This window comes from Nerophis ophidion, linkage group LG27, assembly GCF_033978795.1.
Source record: "Nerophis ophidion isolate RoL-2023_Sa linkage group LG27, RoL_Noph_v1.0, whole genome shotgun sequence".
Classification (NCBI taxonomy): Eukaryota; Metazoa; Chordata; class Actinopteri; order Syngnathiformes; family Syngnathidae; genus Nerophis; species Nerophis ophidion.
Window position 1 is genome coordinate 36,470,056 of NC_084637.1, and position 19,520 is coordinate 36,489,575.

Below are 19,520 nucleotides of genomic sequence, written 5' to 3' on the forward strand. Positions count from 1 at the left end.
AATGTTTTAACCCAATGCGGCCAAGGAATTCTATTAAACACCAGTGGAGGGCAGCAACACGCTTGAGATGCGTCCAGTCTGCCGGAAATTACAAAGAAGATGTAGGGTTGCGCGCGCATCCGTCGCCATATTGAAAGAAGAGGTCCCTACTTTTTGAAAGTACCTGCTTTCCCCCCTAAATAAACACATTAGTACCGTTTCATTCGTGTCAAGTCCACGCCATGGCGGACGGGAACGGACAGTTACCGAACCTGCAGCGCAGCAGCCCACTACAGAGCCCCCAAATCAATGCAGGCTCCCCCGCCGCAGCCGATGAGCAAAGGCCGTCCAACAAAGAAGAAGGAGCCTCGCAGCCAGGCGGGGATGCTCGCACACAAATGAAACTTCATATTGCCAGTTTTCGGAAGCCCGGTGAGAAAACCTTCACGCAGCGCTGCCGTCTGTTTGTTGCTAATTTACCGCTGGATATTCCGGATGAAGAATTTGTGGGTATGTTCTCAAAGTATGGAAATACGGCCGAGGTTTTCATTAACAGAGAACGAGGATTTGGCTTTATTCGTCTGGTATGTATACTCTGTATTAGTCATATCTTCCTTATTTAGCATGTTTTCATGTGCTGTGCTCTTGCTAAATGATTGTTTTGAACACGTTTTCCTCTTTACGACACTTAAAGGCCTACTGAAATGAGATTTCCTTATTTAAACGGGGATGGCAGGTCCATTCTATGTGTCATACTTGATCATTTCGCGATATTGCCATATTTTTGCTAAAAGGATTTAGTAGAGAACATCGACGATAAAGTTCGCAACTTTTGGTGCTAACAGAAAAGCCCTGCCTTTACCGGAAGTCGCAGATGATGACGTCACATGTTGATGGCTCCTCACATATTCACATTGTTTTTAATTGGGAGCCTCCAACAAAAATAGCTATTCGGACCGAGAAAACGACAATTTCCCCATTAATTTGGGCGAGGATGAAAGATTCGTGTTTGAGGATATTGATAGCGACGGACTAGAAAGAAAAAAAACTAGTTAAAAATAAACGCGATTGCATTTGGACGGATTCAGATGTTTTTGGACTCATTTACAAGGATAATTCTGGGAAATCCCTTATCTTTCTTTTGTGTTGCTAGTTTTAGTGAGTTTAACAGTACCTGATAGTCGGAGGGGTTTGTCCACGGGTGTCTTGACGCCAATGTCTCAGCAAAGTCGACGGCAGCTTTATGGACGGGGAAAGCTCAGCTGATCTCCGGTAAGAAGCGACTTTTTACCACAATTTTTCCACCGAAACCTGCTGATTGACATTCAGTCGGGATCCATGTTCGCTTGACCGCGCTCTGATCCATAGTAAAGTTTAACTCCGGGAATTTTAAACAAGGAATCACCGTGTGTTTGTGTGGCTAAAGGCTAAAGCTTCCCAACTCCATCTTTCTACTTTGACTTCTCCTGTATTAATTGAACAAATTGCAAAAGAATCAGCAACACAGATCTCCAAAATACTGTGTAATTATGCCGTTAAAGCAGACAACTTTTAGCTGTGTGTGTGTGCAGCGCTCATATATCATAACCCATGACGTCACGCGTACACGTCAGCATTACGTGACGTTTTCAAGAAAAAACTCCCGGGAAATTGAAAATTGCAATTTAGTAGACTAAAAATGCCGTATTGGCATGTGTTGCAATGTTAATATTTCATCATTGATATATGAACTATCAGACTGCGTGGTGGGTAGTAGTGGGTTTCAGTAGGCCTTTAAAAGCCTACTGAAATGAGATTTTCTTATTTAAACGGGGATAGCAGGTCCATTCTATGTGTCATACTTGATCATTTCGCGATATTGCCATATTTTTGCTGAAAGGATTTAGTAGAGAACATCGACGATAAAGTTAGCAACTTTTGGTCGCTAATAAAAAAGCCTTGTCTGTACCGGAAGTAGCGGACGATGTGCGCGTGACGTCACGGATTGTGTTTCTTTCCCCTACACAAACCCTCCCCCCGGAAGAAATTTGGCGTGACAGCCCCTCTAATGCCTGAAGGACCCCAATGAGGTTGGAAAATACCAAGCTATATGACTCTTAAGGGTTTCAGCTGCAAAAATAGCTTGAAAGGTTTGCATGCTTTAATGCTAATATTTTTTTCCTCACTGTTAAGGGTTACAGCTGCAAAATTAGCGAAGCAAAAATAGCTTGAAAGGTTAGCATGGTGGAATGCTAATATTTTTTCCTCACCGTTATTTTTCACCAATGACAATCAGCCAATTATAATGCTTTTAAAACAGGGAGCTGTGTGGGCTGCTTTAAGGTCCTTCAAGCATTGGAGGGGCTGTCACTCCAAATTTCTTCCGGGGGGAATGTTTTTGTAGGGGGGAAGAAATCTGGCATGACAGCTCCTCACATCCTCACATTGTTTACAATCATGGCCACCAGCAGCAACAGCGATTCGGACCGAGAAAGCGACAATTTCCCCATTAATTTGAGCGAGGATGAAAGATTTGTGGATGAGGAAAGTTAGAGTGAAGCACTGGGAAAAATAAAAAAAGACGAGAGCAGTGGGAGCGATTCAGATGTTATTAGACACATTTACTAGAATAATTCTGGAAAATCCCTTATCTGCTTATTGTATTACTAGTGTTTTAGTGAGATTATAAAGTCATACCTGAAAGTCGGGGGGGTGACCGCCATTGTCTCTGATGGAAGCCATGGAGGAGCCAAGAAAGTCGCAGCTGCCTCTTTGACAGTTGCTGCAGGAGGACGCAAGCTCCACTCATGTCTCCGGTAACAGCCGACTTATTACCACAATTTTCTCACCGAAACCTGCCAGTTGACATGTGGTAGAGAAACATGTTCGCTTGACCGCTCTGTTCCATATTAAAGCTTCTCAACAAACAAAGAAACACCGGCTGTGTTTTGGTTGCTAAAGGCAGCTGCAATCCACCGCTTTCCACCTACAGCATTCTTCTTTATAGTCTCCATTATTAATTGAACAAATTGCAAAAGATTCAGCAACACAGATGTCCAAAATACTGTGTAATTTTGCAATTAAAGCAGACTACTTTTAGCCGTGAGTGGTGCTGGGATAAAATGTCCGCTCCAACCAATAACGTCACAAGCACGCGTCAACATAAGCGTCATCATTCCACAACGTTTTCAACAGGATTTATTGTGGGAAGTTTAAAATTGCAATTTAGTAAATTTAACCGGCCGTATTGGCATGTGTTGCAATGTTAATATTTCATCATTGATATATAAACTATCAGACTGCGTGGTCGGTAGTAGTGGGTTTCAGTGGGCCTTTAAGTCTGTGAGAGGTTTTCATTGTGTATAAATAACCTTTACAGGTTTGCTATATCAGATTCAGGGCTTCACGGTGGCAGAGGGGTTAGTGCGTCTGCCTCACAATACGAAGGTCCTGCAGTCCTGGGTTCAAATCCGGGCTCGGGATCTTTGTGTGGAGTTTGCATGTTCTCCCCGTGAACGCGTGGGTTCCCTCCGGGTACTCCGGCTTCCTCCCACTTCCAAAGACATGCACCTGGGGATAGGTTGATTGGCAACACTAAATTGGCCCTAGTGTGTGAATGTGAGTGTGAATGTTGTCTGTCTATCTGTGTTGGCCCTGCGATGAGGTGGCGACTTGTCCAGGGGGTACCCCGCCTTCCGCCCGATTGTAGCTGAGATAGGCGCCAGCGCCCCCCGCGACCCCAAAAAGGGAATAAGCGGTAGAAAATGGATGGATGTATCAGATTCTGGTAAAAAAAAAAAAAAAAGAGTATGCTTTTCAATAACACATAAATACTTCTTACAGTGGCAATCGAACCTGTTCTGAGTGTTATGGTCGAATAAGATAACATGCACCTGGGGATAGGTTGATTGGCAACACAAAATTGGACCTACTGTGTGAATGTTGTCTGTCTATCTGTGTTGGCCCTACGATGAGATGGCGACTTGTCCAGGGTGTAACCCGCCTACCGCCCGAATGCAGCTGAGAAAGGCGCCAGCGACCCTATAAGGGACAAGCGGTAGGAAATGGATGGATGGATATATTATCACACAACTTTAGTATGCGGGGGTGTATTGTAGCGTCCCGGATGAGCTAGTGCTGCAAGGGCATCTGGGTATTATTTATGTTGTGTTTTGTTACGATGCGGATATTCTCCCGAAATGTTTTTGTCATTCTTGTTTGGTGTGGGTTCACAGTGTGGCACATATTTGTAACAGTCTTAAAGTTGTTTATAGGGCTGGGTGATATATCGATATAAACAATATATCACGAGTTTTCCTCTGTGCGATATAGAAAATTACTGTAAGCGCTACCGTAGTCTCAAGGCCAACACGGACAGACTCAGGAGGAGCTTCTATCCCCAAGCCATCAGACTGCTCAACTGCACCGCTGATGAACACTTATCACAATTGCACAAAACCGCAGGCACAAGAATCACTTTACTTACCACTGTAATTACTGGACTACAATACTCTTCATTCTATGACTGTAAATAATGTAAAAACACTTTACTTATCACTGTAATTACCGGACTACAATAGTCTTTATTCAATGAGTGTAAATAATGTAAAAATAATGTAAAAACAAGAGTATAAAGAAGTCATACTGTTCCGTTACCTTTGTTCATACTACAGTCACTACTCAACTGCCAAAGAACTGTAGACATCCTCATATTTGTGGCTTCCTATACTGTACATACTGTATATACTATTATACTATTTGATATTGCACTGGTACTGTATTTGACTACTGTACTTCTACTTGTACTGATACTTCTACCATAACTACTGTGACTTAGTGTGCAACTTAATTGTCTTGTAATCAATGTACATCAGAGCTATTAAATTTTTTGTATTTTTTTGTATTTAGTGTATTAGATTCGGCAACTAGTGTTTGTACGCAATATCTGAAGAGCATGGAAAAAAGCATTTGACAAGTGACAAACTTTAACCTTGAACCTATATCGTAATATTAGAGTATACGTTCTCACGCAGTTGCTTTTAGCTGCGGGCATTACACTACAGGCGTTTTTCACTCCTTCTCATCTCTCCTTCTCACAGAGACGTAAAACAAGCCCGCCTTCTTACATACGTCACATACTGTCGCGCGTGTAGCGTCATACGCCCTCGCCGAGCAGAGAGGTAGCAGCATGGCTAATGTTAGCTGAGGCAGGTGGCACAAGCGGAGCGGTGCGAGTGACATTACAAGAGAGAGAAGGTGTGAAACTGATCACAAATGGAGGAAGAACAATTAATGCCCAAAAAAAACAACAGGGGGTCCATCATCTGGTGGTGGTTTGGCTTCAAGCAGGGAGATATTCAGCAAACAACAGCAATATGCAAAGTATGCAGCAGAAGTGTTGCTACAAAAGGTAGCAGCACTACTAATCGGTTCTTTCATTTAAAAAGTCACCCGGGAGAGAATGAAGAGTATTTAATAAATACAGTTTTTATAAATTTAAGCGCTAGAAAATGGATGGATGGATGGACTTAGTTGTGATTTCCCTCTCTGCATGAAAGTTTAAAATGAGCATACCGTATATTAATGCAGTATGAACAAGAATGTTTTAATGTAGACACACAGAATCATCATACTGCTGTGATTATAAAGTTAGTTAAAGTACCAATGATTGTCACACACACACTAGATGTGGCAAAATTATTCTCTGCATTTGACCAATCACCCTTGATCACCCACTGGGAGGTGAGGGGAGCAGTGGGCAGCAGCGGTGCCGCGCCCGGGAATCATTTTTGGTGATATTACCCCCAATTCCAACCCTTAATGCTGACTGCCAAGCAGGGAGGTAATGGGTCTCATTTTCGTAGTCTTTGGTATGACTCAGCCAGGGTTTGAACTCAGAACCACTGTTCGTTTGTGTGTGCTTTTAAAAGGCATAGCTTGTTGCCTAGTGACATGCGACATCATCGAGGGTTTCAGCGGAGCTGTGTTTCTTAGCTTTAGCAGTTAGCAGCGGCAGACTGCAGTTTTTTGGCTCTGACGCCTCCAAGAGCCAAGCAAGGAGGTAATGGGTCCCATTGTTATAGTCTTTGGTATGACTCGGCCAGGTTTTGAACTCACAACCTACCGATCACAGGGCGGACACTCTAACCACTAGGTCACTGAGTAGGTATGCATCAGGTGTTCATACTGAGATATATATCGTATATCGCGATATGGCATAAAAATATCGAGATATTAATAAAAGCCAATATCGCCCAGCCCTAGTTGTTTATACGGCTACCCTCAGTGCGACCCGTATAGCTGTTTATCAGACATGACTTGCACTCACTCATGTGCGACTGTAAAAGCTGCATATATTACGTGACTTGGCCGACACGCTGTTTGTACGTAGGGAAATCGGACGTGAAGTAAAGTTATAGAGGACGTTAAAGGCAGTGTCTTAAAGGCACACCTCCAATATTGATGTCCGGGTTGAATTCGGGAGAGATTCGGGAGAATGGTTGTCTGGAGGGGCACTGAAATTCGGGAGTCTCTCGGAAAAATAGGGAGGGTTGATCTATCTGTGTTGGCCCTGTGATGAGGTGGCGACTTGTCCAGGGTGTACCCGAATGCAGCTGAGATAGGCTCCAGCTCCCCCCCGCGACCCCAAAAGGAACAAGCGGTAGAAAATTGGTGGATGGAAGATATAACTAGTATTTAGTCAATTTTGGTACAATTATTATCAGTAGCGGGCCGTGTGTTTCCCACCCAGGCCTTCAGTGATGTCCGACTTCAATGATTACCTCTCAAAATACCATCATTTATGTCCCCACATGACCATTGCTGAAGAAACTCTATACCGGAACACATGTACGCACTACTGGACATTGAAACACCTCAACAGTGTACAAAACACGCTATTTTCCAGCGCATTTAAAAATCAATAAACCCGCATCAGCAATTAAAACACATCTTATGCGGTACTGTCAAAATAAGATTGCAAAAAACATATTATACGTGAAAAAATAAAGAAATAAAATATCTGCACTCACAATCTAGAACCCATTTGAGATCATCTCACATTATGTACTCTTTAAAAAAAAAAAAAAAAACTCCCTGAAAATGGCCTTGCAAATTAAGTGTTGTCTTGTCCAACCATAAAAGATGCAGACAAGGCGTGTTGGCTGACTTCTTAAAGTTTACTCCACAAGGTGCTCATCAAAAACATCCCGCTGACGGCATGGCTAAACACGGCTACTGGGTAATGGACTTCTTAAGTTACGTAGCTCATAACGTCATCACTATATATCTGCTATCTAGAAGGCCTTATTGACAACAACTTGTGATCTGATTGGCTATCGCAAGTGTCCATCAACTGTATGTGCCCGTTCACTTACAGTCCACAGGCAACACATTGTTGATTCTGAGGGCTTCGGGTAGATTTGGTACAGCATGGCAACATAGGCTAGCTGAATTCTGATTGGACAAAAACTCTACAACCTAAAAACAACAGCGCTGGAAGGAGCATAATATGACATGAAGAGAATATGAATATTTTTAGATATTTGGGAAAGTGAATAAAAAAATACTTTTATCTTCAATAATGATCATGATTTCTGGTTGTTGGGCCAGCAGAGAAGGCCTTGCTGGCCCTGATGGCACACTACTGGTTATAATGGGTTGCTCTGCTGGAACAGTTCATTTAGTCAAGTGTCAACTCAGTCCAGGACCAAAATCATCTCACCAAACCTGGGGACTGAGAGGGGCTTACATATTGGTATCAGTCTTCCTGGAAGGGGACATTAAGCTCGTATTTCCATTAGATGCGGATCACCGTCGCGATCTGCTATCCGGCAATGGGCCAGTTCGAAGTTGGCTTCTGCGCATGGCCAATTTGTCGTGGTCAAAGTTTGGGAGGGATAAACAAAGGCAGCGACTCCGTACCTTTTCTGGTAAACTTTGTCAGTTTGTGGTTTGTTTTTGCACTTTAGCGTGAATAGTAGGATATATAGCCTATTTCCTGAAGGAATCAATAAAGTACTATCTATCTATATTTCAGAATTTTTGTTTATTCCGTGTCGTGTATATTTTTCAATATGACAAAGACAATTTGTGCAGTTGTGGGATGTTCGAATAGTAAATATCACCTCCCAAGACGGAAACAAACAATGTGTGACATTCATGAGTGTTATTTTAAATATGGTAATTTCACCATATGGTATCATTAAGATACAAACATAACAAAAATCTGACCGTTTGTGAAATTACTCTAAGCCTTGCCTTCTTTGTTACTTTGAAGCATTCTTGTGTCCATATTTGTAACTGTAAGGTACATGTGTATATCAAAGTACATGATCGGTGGCCAGAGCTTCATGCCATCCTTTTCTCCTACCCAACCGTCAGAAATAGAGAGGATCTGGCAAAAAGTTAACATTGTCTTTTACCAACAAGGCCTTTTGGTAGTCCGCAGTATGGCTGGGCGATATGGCCTTTTATTAATATCTCGATATTTTTAGGCCATATGCGATACACGGTATATATCTCGATATTTTGCCTTAGTCTTGAATGAACACTTGATGCATATAATCACAGCAGTATGATGATTCTATGTGTCACTGTACATTAAAACTTTCTTGTTCATACTGCATTAATATATGCTCAATTTAAACTTTCTTGCAGAGAAAGAAATCACAACTAAGTCATTTGACCCAAAGTGTATTTATTAAACAGTTATTAAGCAGTGGCACAAACATTATGTCATTTCCAAAACAAAGTGCAAGATTGTCAGAGACATTTTAAGTGTCAAATAAAAATGAGCTGCATAATAGGAAATCAAATAGTATTCCTGGAAAAGGGTGGAGTGCCATCTCCGGGTTGGGGAGGAGACCCTGCCCCAAGTGGAGGAGTTCAAGTACCTAGGAGTCTTGTTCACGAGTGGGGGAAGAGTGGATCGTGAAATTGACAGGCGGATCGGTGCGGCGTCTTCAGTAATGCGAACGTTGTATCGATCCGTTGTGGTGAAGAAGGAGCTGAGCCGGAAGGCAAAACTCTCAATTTACCGGTCGATCTACGTTCCCATCCTCACCTATGGTCATGAGCTTTGGGTCATGACCGAAAGGATAAGATCACGGGTACAAGCGGCCGAAATGAGTTTCCTCCGCTGTGTGGCGGGGCTCTCCCTTAGAGATAGGGTGAGAAGCTCTGCCATCCGGGAGGAGCTCAACGTAAAGCCGCTGCTCCTCCACATCGAGAGGAGCCAGATGAGGTGGTTCGGGCATCTGGTCAGGATGCCACCCGAGCGCCTCCCTAGGGTTGTGTTTAGGGCACGTCCAGCTGGTAGGAGGCCACGGGGAAGACCCAGGACACGTTGGGAAGACTATGTCTCCCGGCTGGCCTGGGAACGCCTCGGGATCCCCCGGGAAGAGCTAGACGAAGTGGCTGGAGATAGGGAACTCTGGGCTTCCCTGCTTAGGCTGCTGCCCCCGCGACCCGACCTCGGATAAGCGGAGGATGATGGATGGATGGATGGATAGTATTCCTCCTTCGCTATGTGGTTGGTTACTACGGACATTTTTAAATTCTGTTGTTGACAATTTTTTACATACGGTGTTGATCTGGAAATGTTTGCCTCGGCATTTTGATGGTGTGGCCGTGTGGCACCGAATGGAGTTGTTGACATGCGCAGTTTCAAACTCTTCATTCTCTCGCGGGTGGCTTTTCAAATGCTGCTACATATTAGCATTGATGCTACTTTTTATAGCAACGCTTCAGCACCGCACTTGACAAATTACGGTTGTCTTTTCGACATATTCCCACTTGAAGCCAAACCACCGCCAGACGATGGACCCCTTGCAGTTTTTCTTGGGAATTAATTATTCCTTCATTAGCACCTTCTTTCTCCCGTAATACAACTCGCATGGCTCCACTACCATCACAGCTAACGTTACCCATGCTGCTACCTCTCTGCTCCCCGAGGACGCATACGTATGTGACAGTATGACGTGACAGTATGTGACGTATGTCAGAAAGTGCGCTTGCTGTCTGTGAGAAGGAGAGACAGGAAAGAGCGAGAAGAGCCTGTAATGTAATGCCCGCAGCTAAAAGCAACTGCGTGAGAATGTCTCCTCGAATATCACAATATAGTCATTTTCCATATCGCACAGAGACAAACCCGCGATATATCGCCCAGCTCTATGACAAAAGCAGGGCATTATTGTGAAAATTCAGAAATACCGTAGTATATCCCTAATCAGCATTGGTACTGTATGACCAATACTGCTCCTGTAACTACTGTATTTTTCGGATTATAAGTCACAGTTTTTTTTATAGTTTGGCCGGGGGTGCGACATATACTCCGTAGCGACTTGTGTGTGAAATTATTAACACATTACCGTAAAGTACTAAATAATATTATTTATCTCATTCGCGGACGAGACGAAGAAAATGTCAACGATCCTCACACACACGTCAGCAATCGTCACACACACGTCAACCAATAATAATTTGGCGGGGGGGAGTCCTGGCAGAAGTGCATTGTGGTCATGGAATGCTAACTGCTATATGCTATATGCTACTGCCGTAGCTATTAAAATAGATAATGTCAAAGTTGGCGGTAACTTATAAAAACTGAGAAGGGCTGAACAAAAATGGCACCGAAAAGGAAATCATGTACTGCAGATTACAAGCTGGACGTAGTGAAATATGCAGCAGAAAACGACAAGAGGAAGCGGCGCATACCTTTTTGAGTTGGGAGAGTTGTTAAGAAGCGACATCGGGGAAGAAGATTTCATCGGATTTATTGATTAGGGGTAACAGATTGTTTGGTTAACGTATAGCATGTTCTATATGTTATAGTTATTTGAATGACTCTTACCATAATATGTTACCTTAACATACCAGGCACGTTCTCAGTTGGTTATTTATGCGTCATATAACGTACACTTATTCAGCCTGTTGTTCACTATTCTTAATTTATTTTAAATTGCCTTTCAAATGTCTATTCTTGGTGTTGGGTTTTATCAAATACATTTTCCTCAAAAAATGCGACTTATACCCCAGTGCAACGTATATATGTTTTATTCCTTCTTTATTATGCATTTTTGGCCCATGCGACGTATACTCAGGAGCGAGTTATAATCCGAATAATACGGTACGTGTTTTTAGATCGATACTCCAATATTTCCTTGAAACCAAATTTAAACATTGAAACAACAGAAGACTAAGTGTAAATCGATACATGTTACAACATAAAGTAACCAGATAATAACATTAACTTAGCATTAATAATAGTTTTGAGAAAAAATACAACCTTAAATGACGCAATATGTTACCTCATACTTCAACAACTAAATCAGGAGCCTTTGTAACCGTTTTTGAAAAGGTTCTATTATCATGTCTACACCAAATATTATTTTAGGTCATACATTGTTATCGCAAGTGGCTGCGATGTATATTGCGATATAAATTGTATGCCATATCACCCATCCCTATTTAAAGATATATTCAGTGTTTCCCACACATTCATTTATTTGTGGCGGCCCGCCACGTAAGGATTACGGCCGCCACAAATTAAAAAAAACAAACCAAAAAAAACAATTTTTTTCCCCGGCTTTTGACTCGCTCGACCGCTCATAAATGCAATGGGACTCTGTCTGTGAATGGAGCTTGTAGTTACATATTATATAAATATGTAAATATTATATAAATATGTACATAAAGGGTTGTAATTATATTCCAACTCCGCGTTCTTCTTGGTCATCGCCGCCCGACCACACCACCACAAATAGATGCCTGACCTGTGGGAAACACTGCATATTTGACTGTTTATAGTCGGTATTGTATAATAATCTGTGTACCTTTTTTAATTCTGTCTTTCAGGAGACGCGAACACTTGCAGAGATTGCCAAATCTGAGTTAGATGGCAAAATATTGAACCATCAACAAATCACAATCCGCTTTGCTACACATGGTACAGCCCTCTCTGTGCGGAACCTTCTACCCGTTGTCACCAATGAGCTTTTGGAACAGGTAAAGGGTGGGCACGAGTTATTTTTTGGTGGTGTTAACGGTCGTGTAATGTTTGTCTGCTGGTTTCAGGCCTTTTCACAGTTTGGCCCGGTGGAACGATCTATCGTGGTGACCGATGACCGTGGACGGCCCACTGGCCGAGGCATAGTGGAGTTTGCGAATAAAGCGTCTGCACGCAAAGCTTTGGAATGCTGCACAGAAGGCGCACTGCTGCTAACCACGTACGTTTTTCTGCGACACTGACATTGTACAACTACCTTTTAAAAGTGCCTTACAGTACATACCTGCTGTATGAAGGAAAGTCTAACGGAGGATTGAACATGTTTGCATTCCCTTACCTAGAACACCTTGTCCTGTCATTGTGGAGCCCGCAGAACACTTTGATGATGAAGAAGGACTGCCGGAAAAGTTGTTACCAAAGACTCCAAGGTACCTCAAGTGAGTAAAAGGATTGTTTCATTTTGTCAACTGGGTTTTACTTCGCCTGAACAGTGAAATAGAAATCATCTTAGCAGGAGGATACATGGACTAACTTACGATCATCAGGAGTGTTTTACAGTCGTCGACTATTTGACAATTCCATTTGGAAAAGTTTTATTTGACTATCAACCTTGCCGTCAAATCATCAGACATTAACCAATGTTTTTAAATGTAATTTATGTGGACTGACTAAAGGAACTGTATTATTTTTAGATGCACACCATATACACTTAAAATGGTCTAATTTGCATAATTGGTCGTGACGTGAAACTCATTATTTGTGGACTGGTAAAACAAAGATTTGACAGTTCATATTTTTGGCGAGTATGTGGACATTCTAACATATGCAAATCTATTGTACCGTATTTCTTGGAGTATAAGTGGCTCCGGAGTATAAGTCGCACCTGCCGAAAATGCATAATAAAGAACGGAGAAAATATTAAAGTCGTACTGGAGTATAAGTCACATTTTTTGGGGAAATTTATTTGATAAAACCCAACACCAATAATAGACATTTGAAAGGCAATTTAAAATAAATAAAGAGTAGTGAACAACAGGCTGAATAAGTGTACGTTATATGACGCATAAATAACCAACTGAGAACGTGCCTGGTATGTTAACATAATATATTATGGTAAGAGTCATTCAAATAACTATAACATATATAACATGCTATACGTTTACCAAACAATCTGTCATTCCTAATTGCTAAATCCCATGAAATCTTATACGTCTAGTCTCTTACGTGAATGAGCTAAATAAAATTCTTTGATATTTTACGGTAATGTGTTAATAATTTCACACATAATTCGCTCCTGAGTATAAGTCGCACCCCTGGCCAAACTATGAAAAAAAAAAAATGCAATTTATAGTCCGAAAAATACGGTAGTTATTGGATACTATCAACTGTTATTTATTTACCTGATTAATTATCACTTAGGGAAAAATACAATTTCTACTATATTTCCGACACATGCAAACAATTGGAATCATTGCGTAGAGCAATGAAATGTTGGAATTTCAATTTTTGATTTATTCCATTGATAAGACAACAACCAACTTAAACGTATGATTTCATAAAATGAAAAAATCAATTTGTCCAACCCAACATACATAAATGAGAGGGGTGTCAAAAACGATTTTCTTATGAATTGTGATTCTTTATTGTAAATGTTCTGCAATGAGGGGGCGACTTGTCAAGAGTGTACACCGCCTTCCGCCGGATTGTAGTTGACATAGGCACCAGCGCCCCCCGCAACACCAAAGGGAATAAGCGGTAGAAAATGGATGGATGGAATTGTAACAGTTCCTTCCATCCATTGATTTTCTACTTTGTGTCCCTTGTCCGCGGGGGGCCCTGAAGCCTACCTCATCTGCACCTGGGCGGAAGACTGTGTACACCCTGGACAAGTCGCCATCTCAGGGCCACTAATCGATTTAAAAAAAATCAAAATTAGCTATTTCAAACTTTTATTTTTCAAATGTCTTCTACTGAAACAGTGAATTAATCCCAAATGATTGATGGCATGTTTACAACAACCTTAGAGGAAATTTACACCAGGCTAACGTAGAAGAAAAGAAGCAACTTACTTGCTCACTGTAACCCACCTCATTGGAACGTTTTGACGTCATAAGTCCTTATATATTTATCGTGCACCCCTAAAACAACAGAGCATGGTTGTATTGACCTGTAAAAGCGTCACAGGTTGTTTGTGCGTTTTACAACACGATCGGGCGATTCACAATTTTTTCTGACCTCCGTGTCAGTGTGCGCTGACGTTAAAAAATGTACAAGTCATTTTATGTCTGCTCTGTATTGATGATGCGCAACCAAGTCAGCTAGGTGTTAAGAAAGAGAGCCACAATGCTCTCTACCATGCGGAGTTGAACTGACAAACCTTCCATAATGTGTTTTGTCAGCTGGGTCAAACACAGCAGATTGTTTTTTGCGGTCCAAATGTCATTGTGGTGTGTCGCTGAAGTTAAATTAATGTTTGGTAAACACAGTGTTTACTTGGCAATAGGTTTACGTGTGTTAATAATACAAGTCACATTCAATGGGACAGCATCTCTTGCAAGCCGATATAAATGTCAGACAGTTGCCGTGCAGGGCAGCAGTGCCAACTTGCTCTGGCTTGTGAGGTTCGCTAGCCGTTGCAGAGATTAAATGAGTGAGTGTTGACCGTCATGCTAACAAAGGGGTAGTTTAAGTTCTAGTGTAAAATGGCAGCATTCGTGTCTGATGCATCTCATTAAGTTTATTTTTTTCTCTCCCACTTGTCGATAAGTAGAAACTACCATTTTCACTACCCATTTTTTGTGTGCAGCTCAGTTGGCCAGTGTTCATATCTGAAGCTGATTTATCAATAGTGCATTGTGAGAAGGACGTTGCAATATCAAAATGTTGTCTCACCCTAAATGTCTCTTGCGTCAGGGAACGAGAACAAAAGCCACATTTCGCTCAGCCAGGAACATTTGATTTTGAGTTCTCGTCTCGCTGGAAAGCTCTTGATGAGATGGAGAAACAGCAAAGAGATCATGTGGCCAAGTATATTAAAGAGGCCAAAGCGAAGTTGGAGGCTGAACTGGAGTCAGCAAAGCATGAACATCAACTCATGTTAATGAGGCACGGTAGGATCGATCAGGACTGCTTCACATAATTACATGCATGCTTCTAAATGGATTTCTATTAGTGCTCTTACAATCTTGCATCCTCCTTCATCCCTTTGTCTCCCTCTCCCAGATCTAATGCGACGTCAGGAGGAGTTGAGGAGACTGGAGGAGCTTCGCAACCAGGAACTGCAGAGACGAAAGCAAATAGAAATTAGGTAGATGGCGTAGAACACAAAAAATGCACTTTTCCTGTTGCAGCAATGGTGTGTCCTCCAAGTAAGGAAACAGACACATAACTTAACAAATGTGCCTGCAGGCATGAGGAGGAGCGAAGGCGACGGGAAGAAGAAATGGTGAGAGGACACAGAGATCAGGAGGATCTCAGACGGCAACCAGATGGCTTTAGATCGGGCTACCAGGACAACGTGAGTGAAACTGCCGTGCTGTCACACCCAATAAAATATTGTACATTTTTCGCACAATAATAAAGAATCACATCGTTCAAACATTCAAAAGTTAAAGCTCTTCAGGAAGACATAATTATCTCCAATTCATTTTGCATTAAATCTATGAAATGGTGAATAAGTGGCATACCTACTGTAATTTTGTAGCAACTGGAGAGAAATTGAGGTTGACGACAATAACACTAGGCTTATATTTAATATATCACAAATTAATCACGCATAACAAACACCTCCCCCTTCCCGTCCATATAACCCGCCAATATAAATCAAACACCCGCACAACACACACAATTGCACAGCCCAAAATACCGTTCACCTCCCCAAAGTTTATACTACACAAATATTCCCCAAAGTCCCCCAAAGTTACGTACGAGACGTGTGCACAGCGGCATGCACGTACTGGCAAACAGTCAATTGTTCGGAAGCCGCAGCTGTGTACTCACGGTACCGCGTCTGTGCGTCCAACTCAAATGTCCTCCTGGTAAGAGTCTGTGTTGTCCAGGTAATCCACAGGCCAATGGTAAGTCACAAAAATGAGGATACTTCCATAAAGTTGCCCCGTAGTAAAAAAACGATGTGACTGACAGGTGCTCCAGGTGTTGTGTCTTCTACTTCCGCTTCTGCCTCTACCCGGTCTGATAGGACCGGATGCCTTTTATATCCCCACATTCTTTTAAGTTACATTTTTTAATATTAACATGATTTAATACGCCTGTAACAGTTTCATATTAATTAAATGGATGACATTATAAGTATATATAATTACTTTCCCAGCTGAGCACAAGTTAATTGAGACTGGCAATTTTCATCATATATATAGATGGACCCCTATGGCCATTACATTGTGGGCAATTTATTTGTGAGCGAAGGAAGCAAGAGAGAGAGAGGTGAGTGAGAAGAACAGTTCAGTTCAATTTTAGGACTAGATAGAACGATCCCATGACACAAGATAACCTGAGTAGAGTGGAAATAATAGGCTACCTCCTTCAGCGCTGCCTCAGAGTGGTTGTGGTGTTAGACCTGGTTGGGTGGGATTGCAAGATGGGGGGCAGAGAGGAGGAAGGGTAATGGTTGTCAGCTTCATTGGGGTCATCAGGTGGGCACCCTCCTTCACCGGCGTTTCAATGATAGGCCCACGACACCTCCAGAGGGCTCATCTGCAACACCTGGCGTCCCAGGTGAGCCCCCCTCTGCTTTTAACCATTATGTGATGTAGGTCTTACTACATCCCCAGATGGTGTCTCTCCTCTTCACCCACAGCCACCGACTGGCTGTCTCTGCTGCTCCTGAGAGGGCTTTGATGGTGTTTCGCAGGGTTTGGCCTCGAAATCCGATGTCCTTAAGCAGCCTGATTGTTGTCTGGCCCACAAAGCCTCTGCAGCCAACTTCCACTGGGCAGACCTTGGCTTTCCATCCATTCTGCTCAGCATCAGCTGCCAGTTCGGTGTACTTAAGGCTTTTGCGTTCGAATGCCTCCTCCACAGCAGCCTCCCAGGGAACCGTGAGTTCTATTATATACACAATACGCAGTGAGGAGGACCAGAGCACAATGTCTGGTCTGAGGTTTGACATGGCTATCTCTGAAGGAAAGCAGAGCTTTTGATCAAGATCCACCGCCATTTTCCAGTCACGAGCCCTTCCGACCTGGCCTATGTCTGTTATATGGCCTTTGGTGGACTCTGCACCTTCTCGGATGAACTCTCTTGTGGCTGTAGGATGTACTTTTGGCGGGGGCAGGGCATTGACCTTCGCTCTTCTGGCCTCTAACGTGGCTGCTAGGCACTTCAGAACCTGGTTGTGCCGCCAGGTGTAGCGCCCTTGTGACAGACTTGTCTTGCAGCCAACGAGAATGTGTTTGAGGTTAGCTGGAGATGGACAGAGGGGGCATGTAGGGTCCTCTCCATACCACTGTTTGAGGTTGGAGGGGGAGGGAAGGACATATATACAGTACAGATGGATATATACAGAGAGGTCATTGAACAGAAAGCAAGCGGTACATGAGTGAAAAGAGAGCGAGAGAAGTCGGTGAATGAAATGAGTGTGAACGAAAGAAAGATGTATGTGAGTGGTGTAACAGAGAGAGAAGTAGGTGAGTGGAGAGAGAGCGGTTGTTATTTACACTAGAAAAGAGATTCGTATAAAATTGAGGCGTGCACTATCCACTTGACACACCAGATGGCAGCTGAATATCTTAAAATGTGTTTTGTGGCCATTCCAACATTGACCATAGCTTCAGTTGCTATGTTGAGTGGTGCTTTCCATTATTTTCAGTAGACTGCATTGCAAAACTATTAACCCCCGCCTCCCCTCTTCCTCTCACACGAGATCCACCCAGGAATGGGGCCATACAAGTCCATTCCCCATTGTAGGTAGATGAGTGAAGAGAGAGTGAAAGAGAAAGGTAGACGTGTAGAGAAAGGGAGGTAGGTATGTGAGTGAAGAGAGAGGTTAATGGTTTAACATGTTAATCTTATTTGTTTGAAGCCAAGGAATCAATTGTTTTCATCCAGTCCAAATAAGAATTACTTCTCCAGCACAGCCACTGAACTTCTTACAGCAGAGTAAGTCAAGTAAACAAAAGGCCATTTTTTTCACCAAAAGTTCAGGAACTGTAAGTTCCTGGAACCACTAGTTTTTGCAACTAAAGGTTCCTGTAGAAGTGTGTGGTTTGTGTTTCCACTTGATTTCACCGTTTAGGGTAGCTTATACAAATCAGGCTGGTGACGTATGGAGGAGTATATTTTTATACTGATACATGTAAATAAACAGACAGTACTAGGTCACATTTCTTTGACTAAAGTATATGTAAATGAAGTACAAAGCAATAACATACAAAATGATAAGGTTTTAAAACAAAGAGTACGTAATGTTCATAAAAAGTCTGTTGTACAACAGACAGAAAGTTGTCCTCTCAGTAAATGATGAATTCATGAGGGTCAGGTGAGTCCTAATGGTCCATTCCATCTGGAAATAACAATGTATAAAAAATAAACGTCAGTGTTTATATCACGCTGACAACATAAATGCATCAGATTCAGTGTTAGCTTGTTAGCATTAGCATTCGCTTCACTTAGTTTGAGAAGAATAACCACAAATGGCGCTTAGTGACCATTTCTACAAGATGTAACAAAGTAAAAAGTGAATACTTGATGTTATTTACTTTCGTTCCACTGGTGTTACTGCCTCTTTTATTGCACATTTGTCCAACAAAGTTAGAGTAATGAGCAGCTGAGCTCGCCGCTTCAAGACTGGATGAATACTTTATATTCCTCCGTCAATATGTTTAAAATAGTCTGTCCACTTCTCGTAGCATCACATATTGAAATGAAGTTTGTAAAAAAATTAACAACATTAAACTGCATATATCATACTTTTCGGACTATAGAGCGCACTGCTCAAAAAGCCTGCCCACTAAGTTTTTGAAGAAATGTTTTCTTTCCATATGTCAGCCTCACCGTTGTATACATTGTGAAATGAGTTATTCATACAGAAAAAATTTGTAAATGTTTATTTCCATACATTAATTATTTCCAAACGGTGCCTATAACACGGCAGTAAAATGGCTGATCAAACAAAACAGAAGTCATCGTCCCACTAGCTGCGGAAGCTAGCTCTCCAATCAGCTAAACAGACTCCACGCTGACGTTTTGGTGAATATACTGAGGTATTTGTTCACTTAAAACAATACAAAAATATTGCCATTGTATGTTAATAACACAGACACTTGTAAATGTGTTAGTAGGTCAATGCTAATGCTAACGATGCTAGCTTACATTATAGTAGCACATACAAATTTGCAAGAAAACACTCCGACACACATGGACCGGCTGAGCAAGTACGAATAGTTTCAGTTGTATTGTTGAAAGTACAAACTTTGCTTAGAGTGATTATAAAGAACCCATACGAGTATAAATGCTATGGACGACTAGAAGACGGAACGGCACTTGTACTTCCAGTTGAAACCACTAAACGAAAGAAACTACTCTAGACGTTGCAAGC

The 19,520-nt window shown here is 42.1% G+C and overlaps 1 protein-coding gene across 2 annotated transcripts in view; it reads left to right on the top strand.

Annotated features, from left to right (window-relative positions):
• The first annotated feature begins 77 nt into the window (after positions 1-77).
• LOC133544380 (paraspeckle component 1-like) overlaps positions 78-19,520 on the top strand; it is a 27,387-nt gene continuing 7,944 nt past the window's right edge. The window contains exons 1-7 of one of the 2 annotated variants that reach the window (XM_061889626.1): positions 78-563; positions 11,815-11,964; positions 12,034-12,185; positions 12,307-12,402; positions 14,879-15,075; positions 15,188-15,272; positions 15,374-15,482. In XM_061889626.1, the coding sequence (XP_061745610.1) occupies positions 222-563; positions 11,815-11,964; positions 12,034-12,185; positions 12,307-12,402; positions 14,879-15,075; positions 15,188-15,272; positions 15,374-15,482 (1,131 nt within the window). In that variant the 5' untranslated portion in view covers positions 78-221. The remainder of the gene's footprint in view (positions 564-11,814; positions 11,965-12,033; positions 12,186-12,306; positions 12,403-14,878; positions 15,076-15,187; positions 15,273-15,373; positions 15,483-19,520) is intronic. The other variant, XM_061889627.1, reaches the window with a different exon arrangement.